The 11,167-nt window shown below is 40.1% G+C and overlaps 1 protein-coding gene across 1 annotated transcript; it reads right to left on the bottom strand.

Moving 5' to 3' along the window:
* Positions 1 to 235: 235 nt before the first annotated feature.
* Positions 236 to 10,901, bottom strand: bmp16 (bone morphogenetic protein 16). The gene is made up of 3 exons (XM_057348176.1): positions 10,408 to 10,901; positions 3,304 to 3,635; positions 236 to 2,926 (listed from the first exon to the last, which is right to left on the bottom strand). Exons 2-3 carry the CDS (start codon positions 3,626 to 3,628, stop codon positions 1,977 to 1,979), a joined length of 1,275 nt encoding a protein of 424 aa, XP_057204159.1. The 5' UTR covers positions 3,629 to 3,635; positions 10,408 to 10,901; the 3' UTR covers positions 236 to 1,976.
* Between the last annotated feature and the right edge of the window lie 266 nt (positions 10,902 to 11,167).

Genomic DNA, 11,167 nt, shown 5'->3' with positions numbered 1-11,167 from the left:
TATTGATTCTTTGTGAAAGTCTACCAAAAGTTAAGTTTGGGCCATATAACGTTTGTTTATGTTGTTGCCGCTGAAAGTGTCTATAACTAGCTGTGTACAGCATAAAAACAATAGAAGCGTATGGAATGTCCTCATTTAAATAGATACAGTAAGTAAAAATTATTTCAAAATGAGGAGAGGAGAAAAATGACACCGCTTTTTGAATGAAAACCATTTGAGAGTTAAAACTGCCTGTTTCGTTTGCAATTTATTATTACACATTTCAACGCAATGGCTCGAGATACCGTCGCACATTCTCAAAGCTTTTGTTTAAATTCTGCATGTACAGCATCACAGTGGTAAAATATAATCAGCTATTCATGTCAGAACATTGGAATAAGCTTAAACGTAGACTAAGCTTTGTTCATCTTTAATTTTTCATCTCCTTATATGCAAACAGCTTGATCAATGCTGTGATAACTACATGATGACAAACAAGACACTTGTCACAAAGTTATGTAGAATACCAAGCTTGCACATGTATGGCACATAACATTTGGCACGTATTGTGGAATGTTTTGACAACGTTCTTTGTTTCACAAAGCTTCTAAATCGTAAGCCCATAGATAAATCAATGCCGATATAAAGCTGCCATGAGTCAGTGCTGTGGATTTACAAATAATAATAGGTGAGCAATACCAGTTTTGACTGGCTTTAAATGGATCTATAAGGTGTTCTGTTATTTGTACTGAATATCTGCAGTAATGTCAAGATTAAATATTACATATTTTGTTTTGCTTAAATAGATATATAGATGCATTTATTTTAAATTAGATTTACATAACTACCACAGAAGTATTTGTTTTGCAAACTTTTCTTTAGACTGCACCGTAAATAAAAATTACAGGTAACCATAAATAATAGCACATTCAAACAATGACATAATAATTTCTCGGTGTCATGATTTTTTTTAAATAGCTCATAATGAGAAGTGCCTGCAATGAGTTAATGCCTCTGTCACAGCACATGCTTTACAGTTTATTTTGCAACCAGGGATGAAGAGTCCAATCCGCAGCAGTAAAATGTCACTCTTATTGTCTCTGCTTGGTTTCTCGACACAAACGCTCTAGTCTGTGGTCATTTCTTGGTCCCATGGAGTTGTCAAAGATATGGTGTTCATGAGGGAAGGACGCACAAAACAGTACAGGAAAGACACAACAACAGGAACATAGCGACTGGACGCCTACAAGACAGCTTGAGTATGTTACAGAAGACGGAAACGTTACGGTTGGACTGCAGTGCTTTTAGGTCACAGTTCACACAGATATGATGCGTCACTGGACATTCGAAGACAAAGCTGGTTCCAAAGGATTATGGGAAGATGCTCGTGTTAAAGGAATGCTCTGGGTTCAATGCAAGTTATGCTCAATCGACACCATTTGTGGTATAAGATATAATGACACAATTTGTCACTATTTGTTGAATTTAAATGTATTTTTGGACAAATGAGACAGTTGACATATTTAACATATGGAGCAGAACCTAGAGCATTCCTGAAGATATTTTCCTTGACAATATAACAGTTTTACCTCGCTTTCTTTCACTTCTCTTTCCAACTCACTTTATTCTTTATCTTTCTTAAAGGGATAGTTCACCCAAAAATGAAAAATATTTACTCCTCTGCATGTTGTTTAAAATCTGTATGTCTTTCTTTCTTCTGCAAAACACAAAAGACGATATTTAGAAGAATGTTGATAATCATTGACTTTCATTGTACAGACACAAAAACCACAGAGACGTTTCTCAAAATATCTTCTTTTGTGTTCCATAGAAGAAAGAATCGTATTTTGACTGACATGAGAATGAATAAATGATGACAACATTTTTTTAGGGGGGGGCTGAACTATCCCTTTAACTTCTCCTTTTAATCTGCTTTTAAATACCATTGTTTTCAAATTCCTCCCTCTCTCGCTCATTTATTCCATAAGTGTGTTTTGCTATCGACAACCGCACCCCTCCACCACCATGTCTTCGTAGTTTTTTAACACCACACGTTCCTCCTGGTCCAGGTAGAGGAGCGCAATAGGGCTGAGGGAGGTGGGCACGCAGCAGGCCCGCGGCACGGCTCCGTTCACAGAGTTCACCAGCGTCTGGACCATAGCATGGCTGGAAGAATTCATATGGTCAGCCAGTGGGAAGCGGCACTCTCCGAGACAAAAGAAAGCATCGTAACCGGACGGCGCCACGATCCATTTATTCCAGCCTACGTCTTTGAAGTCCACATACAGCGGGTGTCGACGGCAGCGTGCCCGGGAGAGGCGTTTGAGCTTCGCCGCCCTCCCTCCATTGCGTTTCACCCGTCTTTCATTCCATCCCCCCTGCCAGTCTGCATCCGAGCCCTGACCTCTGTTAGCCCTAAACCTGCCCCCAGTCCATCTGCCCCTGCCTTTTCTGCCTGTGGGGGTCCTCTTTTTGAGGGATGCAAACGGTTTGCTGCGGCCATCGTGACTGTAAGTTACCAGTAGGGGTCTCTGATTCGCCCAACTGGGCTCATCCTGCTCCGCTGACCTGAGCACACGCAGATGTCTCTCTGTCAGAAGGCTGCTGTTGTCTGCGACAACATCCAGAACGAAAGACAGGCTCCCTGACTTTTTAGATATGCTCTTGAAAACATCTCCATGGAGGTGGAATGTTTCCCAGAGTCCGGGTGTGTTTTTATCTCTGGTCAATCGACGTGAATAGAGGAGTTTGGCATTCGACGCAGGGTCAACGCTGGAGAGATAAAGATTGACCACGTGAGAACTTCCGTGCGATCCTTCGTGTATGATGCGTAGCTCTGCCGACACAACGCTTTCATCTGATGGAATGGAAGAGAGATTGAAGCCGATATGAATGCTGTCAACCGGTCCATTCTTCTCTTCTGTAGTACTCTGTAGATCTGTTGACTCTGTAGATGACCAGAAAAAAAGAGACATAGAAAGTTCTTAAGTTGTAAAATACGTTTTCCCTTCATGTTCCAACACCTCCCCTATCTGGCTGCCCCAGATAATTACATAATTGTCTAACTAAATAATAATTGCACATGATTTTCTGGAAGCACTTAAAAAAATAGCCTACGTTCTTCTCAACCTGTTCCAAGGTGTCTACACCGACGCGAAGATTGAAGTGAAAAACCTCAGAACATCGGAATCCACAGGTAGCGTTTTCAATAACCATATAGTTAACTGACTTCCACGCATTTCTGTGGTTTGTTCGTGGTAAATTTAACCTTTACGACTGCCAAGAGATTTAAAGTTCTCCATGACCTGCAATAACTGCTCATACCTGTGTGGTGAAAGCATCGGACCGTGTTGGCTCCTTGCACATGCTGGGAGGGGTAGCTAAATGCCGGCTCTTCAATAAGATGGTACTGCTGAGTGTGAAATCGATACAAGTCTAGAAGGTACTGCGGCACCCGCGCCTGCGGACTGGGGTTGGGGTGTGACTGTAGACCCAGGCGGGTCAGCAGAAGCTTCTGAATGGTGTGGGCCAAACTGGGCTCCAGAGAGGTGACCAGGTTTCCATTAGTCTGACTGGGACCCTCCTGGCGACCTGATAAGGCGTGAGGTAGCAGCAGGATCATCAGAAGAAGTAGGCTAGCAGAGAACATGTTGGATCTGGGGAAAGAAAGGTAAAGAGAAGAGACATTTTTAAAAATGTGGAAAAACACTAATAAAACGCATCACTAAAATAACGAAGAAGTATATTTGTAAAAAAACACTGTTCATACATCTCAATTCCCTGTTGAAACAAACAGCATATGCTGGTTAGGTATGTTTTGAAGCATTGGTATGGTTTAAACCAACACATGACCAGCTTAGGACCAGCTCAAGACCATCTTAAACCAGCAAATGACCATCTTAAACCAGCACAAACCAGCTACCATGCTTCAAAACCTACCTAACCAGCCTATGCTGATTTTTTCAACAGGGTTGAGCACTTGTGGTTGGATTATCCAACACCAACTTCTTAATAGTAGGTGTAAACAGGGCTAAATACGTCTCAAATGCCAAATGCTCTGAAGAAACAGCTTCAACTTGTTTTCATGTCCCATTTACCAGAATAGTAATCAAGCATATTTGTAGGTCTGCTCGTTCTGCCATGTTTCCCTTGTTTTGTCATATATTAAGTGATTTAAGGCTAGCGGTCTGGTTTGTTACATGCAACGGTTAGAAACCATCGCTCTGTGTTTTTGTTGTTGATTTACTGGTATTTGTTGTTTTGGTCACAGTAATGGCAAAAACAGCATCACGGGACACTGAAGTAGTTTTACAGAGATTATGGCCTGGCGGTGTTTGATTTAGAGGTCCACAATAGGCCTGTTAGACCAATTCATTAGGCCTGTGTCTCACCAGTTGATTTAGCTGACAAATGAGGGTAATCCACTACATCATTGTTTGTGCCAGGCTTACTGGAAAAGCACATCTTTAACGTTTATGTATTCTTAATGCTGATTGGCCAATAGCAACAATCTCTTCAATTACATTTATACATTTAGCTGACATATTTAGCATTTAGTGACTTGCAGGGCGTTATCAGCATGGGTGTTCCCTGGGATTCGAACCAATAACCTGGGTCGAGTAAATATTGCTATCCTTAATATAAAGTGTAACCTTTCTTGTTATGTTTTAAAACTTTTAAGATTGTGCTATATTAAAGCAATAAGCCCCAAGAAGCAGTGGGTTACTGAGGTATTTTATAACGGCTTAGAACTCCGCTCAGCCAATCAGAATCAAGGACCAGAACTGACCGTTTTATAAGTTGTGTTATATCTTAAACTTTTTTATCTAAGCAAACCAATGCAATAATAAAGTAAAATAACACCTTTGTCAAGTAAAATGACAATTATCTTACCCCCATCGTGTAAATTTGCAGTCTATTTGTGCAATTTAGCTTTTTCTTTGCCATATTTCAAAAATACATGAAAAACCTGTTAAATAAAACAATAAAATGCCGTACAATTATATTTTTTAATGTGTGGTATGGATCATTGCCCCCCCATATATGAACCATAAACCAGGTTGCTCTGCAAAAAAGTACTTTGCATTTTCGTCTTGTTTTATAGTAACAGTTTTAAAGTTTTAGTTTTTCAGTAAATAAAGATACATAGCCTTAGGAAACACAATGACTTCAGATATTGAGTCTTGTTTTCTCAATAAACAAACAAACAAACAAACAAACAAATAAATAATAAAATAAATAATAAAAGATTATGCTTGAAACGAGACAAAACATCTGCCAATGGGGTAAGAAAAATAATCTTAAATACATTTTGACCTCTTTATAAAGTACTTTATTTATTAAGTTCTTTGCCTAGCTTCGCAAGTCAATCTTGATTTAAGAATCTCTAGAAATTTGTACTGGAAAAAGACAAAAATACTAAGAAATTTTTTTTGTGGTATAAGCTTGTTTGCTGGTTTAGCTTGGTCTAGCTGGTCAGCCTGGACAAACTTGTTTCCAGCGAAACTGGTTTACTCTTGTAGTTTCTTAAAATCGATCTAAAGTAACTGTTATGCTTTTAAAAGCTTAGATGTCCTGCCTTTCAATATCATCTAGTACAGCAATTACATACCGTGATCCTCAGTCAACCCTGCTCTTCCCATTAACCCTCTGTTTTTGAATCCCCTATAATCCTTTAAGTGCCTTTTCCAAAATAAGCACTTTGGTGGGGTTGAACACAGGTGTAAGAGCTAATATGAGAAACCGAGGTACTGAAGCGCAAGGATTATATATGTTAAATTGCTTGCAGAAAAACAACACACGTAAAGTTCACCTTTTTACGCATTTCTATTGTAAATACATAATTGTCTGAGAACGTTCATAACTCCAAAAAGCTTATTTATTCACAATCACCAATAAAGCTTAGAGCTTATTTATTCATCAAGGATAGGAAAAATATATTGTATATAGTGTATATACTTTTTTAAAATAAAGATAAAACCTTTAAAAATAGATGGGTTGCATGGCGATAAATCAAGCACATTTACAGAAGCCAGGACTGGAACACAACCTTGCATTTGACACAGACGAAATGTCCTTTTGATCTAAAATCCGCTCAAGTCAAGACATGCAGGGCCGAGTTTGCTCTTGGTTTCTTGGTCTTGGAATCTTGGTTTGCTCGTAACCACAGGTGTTAAAGGTGCTGTCAGTTACGGGAGAAGAAGACCTCCCATTGTCCTCTAAGCCCCTCCCTCACGTTCATTCACCAAACTCCAGCCAAATCCACAGAGGACACACAGGATGAGATGCTTGGCCCACGCCCACAGCATCCGCAGTAAAGTAGATTAAGTGGCTTTCATCCATCTACTAGACTGTTCGCCCAGTGGGACCTCACGGAGGTGTAACTTACAGACAGAGCGGATCTCCTGATCCCCCCCTCCCTCATGGTTCGCATTCACGCTGCATGTGTGTGATGGTCCCAGTGATTGAATTCGCCACACGTAATCACTTCCTCACCGGAGAGAGGGGCGGAGAGAAGCGTTTATTAGATTTCAGAATAACCCCAGCAGATGAAAGCCAGCCAAACTCGTGCCATTACCAGAGCAATGTGACCTACGACCTGAGAGTTTAGAGGGCGTTTCTCTTTTTTTGTATCCTCTTATCTTTTTGAGCCTGTTTGCCCTCTTTCTCTTTTGTGGTCTCTCTCTCTCCTCCATCTTTTTCCTATTTTTATTTCTTCTTATCAGTTCCCTTCCTGTTAGGCATGACTGAAATTGATATATTGTTACAGACCTCCACAGTTCTAGGAAAGGCCAGTTATCGCTCCCTTGTGTTATTCCCCTGTATTTTCACCCAGAAGTCAACGACGCGGGGCCATAAGGGTCACGCAGCCTCTGCTCGTTGCTGATTTATCCCCCGGTGTCTTCATGTTTCACGTTTTGCTCCGTACCTCCATCCCTCTGCTCTCCTTTCCTGTTGTTCTTCCTTTCGTTCATTTCTCAGCCTGCTTTCCCTAGGTTAGGCTACTTTCTTTCTCCCCCCTTTCATTTGTCATCTATATCTTAAAGGAAACGTAACCAAATGAATTCTGTCATTTACAAATTCTCATGTCGTTCTTTCTTCTGTAGCATGTTTTTCATGCTGTGTAAATACAGTGAACTTCTGAAGCCAAATGACAGCTTTGTATGAGGAACATACAGCAAAAACAGTCGTTATTTACCAAAAATTGTATTTTTGTCTTGTTTTCATTGGTATGCGTGTTCATGAGAGTTCATCACCGCTTCTTTCACATTTGTTAGTGGATATTTATTTTGAGATAGTTGATCTAGTTGACTGATTTGTCAAAATGTATGTAATTTAATAATTTTGTTTCTTACAAACAAAAGGTTCTAAACAGCAATGCCATGAAGAAAAATTTTTGGTTCCTGGACTGAACACAAAATGTGTTGTTTATAACACAACTGTTTTGAGAGTGCACGACAAAGAAACTGAATCAAAAAGGTTTAAAAGAAACGGAATCAGAAAGGTTCAAAGAAACTGAATCAGGAAGGTTTAAAGGAACTGAATCAAAAACTGAATCAGAAAAGTTCAAAGAAACTGACCCTGTGTTCCATTCCGAAGTGATCATCCCTATGACCCACTCCCTTCGAAGAGCAAAGCTCTTGATATTTAAACTCTAGAAGGAAAAACACAATTGAATCTCTTAATCTGTCCGTTTAAAATTTACTTGGCAAAAGAAGCAATAAAATCAACGTCATATTCTCTGTATTTGGAGTGACGTTTTGTATGGCGTCCCCTTCCCGAAGGGCCCTTCGGAGGGCAATATATCCCGTTTGGAACGTAACGTGAATCAGAAAGGTTCAAAGAAACTAAATCAGAAAGGTTTAAAGAAACTGAACCAGAAAGGTAAAAAAAACTGAATCAGAAAGGTTTGAAGAAACTGAACCAGAATCTGAATCAGAAACTGAATCAGAAATGTTTAAAAAAACTGAATCAGACAGGTTCAAAGAAACTGAATCAGAAACGGAATCAGAAATGTTTAAAGAAACGGAATCAGAAACGGAATCAGAAACGGAATCAGAAAGGTTTAAAAAATTGAATCAGAAAGGTTTAAAAAACGGAATCAGAAAGGTTCTTCAGATGTTAGTGGTTCTTCTTCTGTATGGAACCTTTCAGCCAAAATAAATTCTTCCATGGCATCAACTTTATTTTTAAGGGTGTATGTTTTCAGAGAAGTTCATAGGCCCCTTTGACGATTCTTTTGTGGTGCTTTTGCATCTTTTTGAAGCTTGAAAACTCCAGTAGCTATTTATTGTCATTTTTCTTTTGTTTTCTCAGAAGAAAAGCAGTCACACTGGTTTTTACACAAAGGGACATGCTGCTGAGTAAACGATGACAGAAGTTTCATATTTATTTAAAAGAACACTTTCTAAAAGTAGAGCGAGTCCATTTTTGGATGCAAACTCATTTCCCCCCAAATCTTGACTGCTGTGGGCACATGAGACGTCACAGATGGTGAGTGCTGTGCCTCTGTTCTGCGGCATTAAGGAGATGAAATCATTAGAAAAATATTGCAGGTAGCCCGCAGGCCGGTTCTATTGGACTATATTAGCACAGAACTGTAATTTATGCCAGCCGGGCCGATTAAGAGATAATGACAGATGGCTCAGACCTCAGTTTGTGCCCTATAAAATGATGTAGAAGAATCCTTTGTGACCGCATTCAGGTTTGTTCACGCATGCATGCGTACATACACATGCCTACAGTACATCTATCGCTTACACACACTAGAAGTAAATCATACAGACAGAAATACACACTTTAGTTTGTTTGCCAAAGGTTCAGCTCAGAACGTTTAAAGTGGTCTCCAAGGACGGGTACAGTAAACCAGACAAGAATTTCCTCCCAGAATCCCTCACACAACATTAGCAGTGCATTCCCATGTCAAAACCTTCAGTATTAATATCAGTTTGTCAGATTTGCCGATACTGAAGATGATATCATCATCTTATATCTCCGGTGAAGAAAACAGCTTAGATGGTCTGATCTTAGATGGTTTGCTGGTTTTAGAGAGGTTTTGGGCACTTTTTATAATAAATCATTAAAACAACACAAAACATAAGTAAGACTCTTTTTCTGTAGAATGTATTTTTATCATATTTGAGTACAGGGTTTGTCTTTTGCTTCTATACTTTGACCCATACATTTAGTTCTTTAAGCGGCTGCATTTAGCTCTCTGCCAGCCCCTCCTATACATACTCGCCTCACTTTTACTGCCATCTCCAGCTGACAGATAGTCAGCCACACAACACGGATATCATGTCAGTTCAAAAGTCATTCATGGGAACAGTGTGGTGTGCGCCGTGCGGGAAACTGACTACTGTTTGATTTGTGTAAACACTGACTGGCCTGGTTCACATGCTGTGATGCAGCATCTTCTGACATTGGGTGTGAATGTTTAACACAAAGACAGTCTGTAAGGAGCTGGTGTGGAATGTGATATGATTCAGGTGTTCTTGAGTTGGTGTTGTTTGAGTTGATTGATTGGATTTGAGTTTGATCTCATCTGATCTCAGTCTTCGAGTTAAAGGAACAGATCACCCAAATATGAAAATTCTGTCTTCATTTACTCACCCTCGAGTTGATCCAAATCTGTAGACATTTCTTTGTTCTGATGAACACAGAGAAAGATATTTGGAAGAATTCATTTAATGTGGCCACCATTGAATACCATAGTGGGAGAAATTGCTTTACTCTGTTGAACACAAAAGAAGATATTTTGAAGAATGTAGGAAAGCAAACAGTTCTCGGGCACTTTTGACTACCGTTGCAATTTTTCTTACTATGGTAGTCAATGGTGGCCAAGATCTGTTTGGTTACAAGCATTCTTCCAAAATTTTCTGTGTTCATCAGAGCAAAGAAATTCATACAGATCTGAAACAACTAGAGGGTGAGTAAAAAAAGAATTTTCATTTTTGGGTGAACTGTCCCTTTAAAGCAAAAATATGTGAGACCGAATACAAATTTGATCTTTTTAAAATTGATTTTTTTATGATTTTTCCTCTAAGAAACAGACGATAGACTATAGAGTAGAATCATAAGTCTTCCCTAGAGTTTCACAAAATCTTTGCAAAACTTTGCTCTCACAATCAAAAATCTGAGATGTTGTGATCTCAAGAATTTCTTATTAAAACCTGAATATCTGAGCTATCCTCTCTTTCTTTCTCTATATTCTTACGGTGTGTCCAAAAGAATCTCATTTTTGTTTCTCCTACATCATCTTAGGACAAACACCTGAAACAAAGTTTCAAACAAAACAAAACAAAACAAAACTGAGAGATCAATAAAACTATACACTTGCAGCATTAGAGCGCAAGCATTCCTGTGGGTTATATTACAAGCTTTGATGTATTCTGCCGTAAGGGGTTTGTGTGTGTGTGTCGTACTCACGTCCAGGTGAAGTGGGAGGTGTGCAGAGTCCATGGCTTGTCCTTGAGCTCCAGCGTTACAGACCCTCTCTTCTCATTCGCTCCTGATGACGGTCGTGGACACTGTCTCTCTCTCTCTCTCTCTCTCTCTTCCGCGATCTCCTGGTTAGCAAATGTCTATGACTGAATAAAGCGGGTTAGGAGCGGGACAGCACTCATCCTGTTGTGAGTGTCAGAGAAGTGCTCTCTTAAAAAATATCCACCGGCTTCCCTCTGGCTGGCCGACCTGTGCTCCCCCTCACCTCCCTACAGCAGCCCGAATGCACAGCGCTGTTGTGGTCTCCACACCACCACCAGCAGAACTTTTATGCCAACGAAATTCCCTCTTGTCGCTGACTGTATTCCTTCCCTTCTGAATCTGTCTGTCCTGCTCTTTTGAGCTCTCCTCCTCTTTTTCCCCTCTCTCTCTCTCACTCTCTCTCTCTCTCCCTTACCAGCTGTTAAACTCAGTTAAACTCTAATTGACTTTCCTGTCCATTCGGATCCTCCCCGATAGTGATGTCATCCGTGCCCCCCTCCCTCTCCCTCTCTCCACCCCTTCCCCAAACCTACAGCGCACACACACAAACACAGATAAGGTCAGGGCTGCTTTGGATACACAGAACGGGTCAGACTGCCATTTACAACTTTACATATTGGTCTAAATGTTTCTTTCGTAGGAAACAGGAAAAAACATCAAAGATAATGTCGAGCACACAATGGGCGGCACGACCGGTTGATCT

The sequence above is a fragment of the Triplophysa rosa genome, linkage group LG12, assembly GCF_024868665.1.
Source record: "Triplophysa rosa linkage group LG12, Trosa_1v2, whole genome shotgun sequence".
Classification (NCBI taxonomy): domain Eukaryota; kingdom Metazoa; phylum Chordata; class Actinopteri; order Cypriniformes; family Nemacheilidae; genus Triplophysa; species Triplophysa rosa.
Note: the sequence above shows the minus strand (reverse complement) of the source record. Positions and strands in the feature narration are given on the sequence as shown.

Excerpts from the sequence above, each read along its gene's own strand:
- bmp16 (XM_057348176.1), bottom strand. The coding sequence starts at position 3,628 with ATGTTCTCTGCTAGCCTACTTCTTCTGATGATCCTGCTGCTACCTCAC. Across the intron at positions 2,927-3,303 it reads CCGATGCTTTCACCACACAG|AGTCAACAGATCTACAGAGT; the intron begins GTATGAGCAGTT and ends GGTCATCTACAG.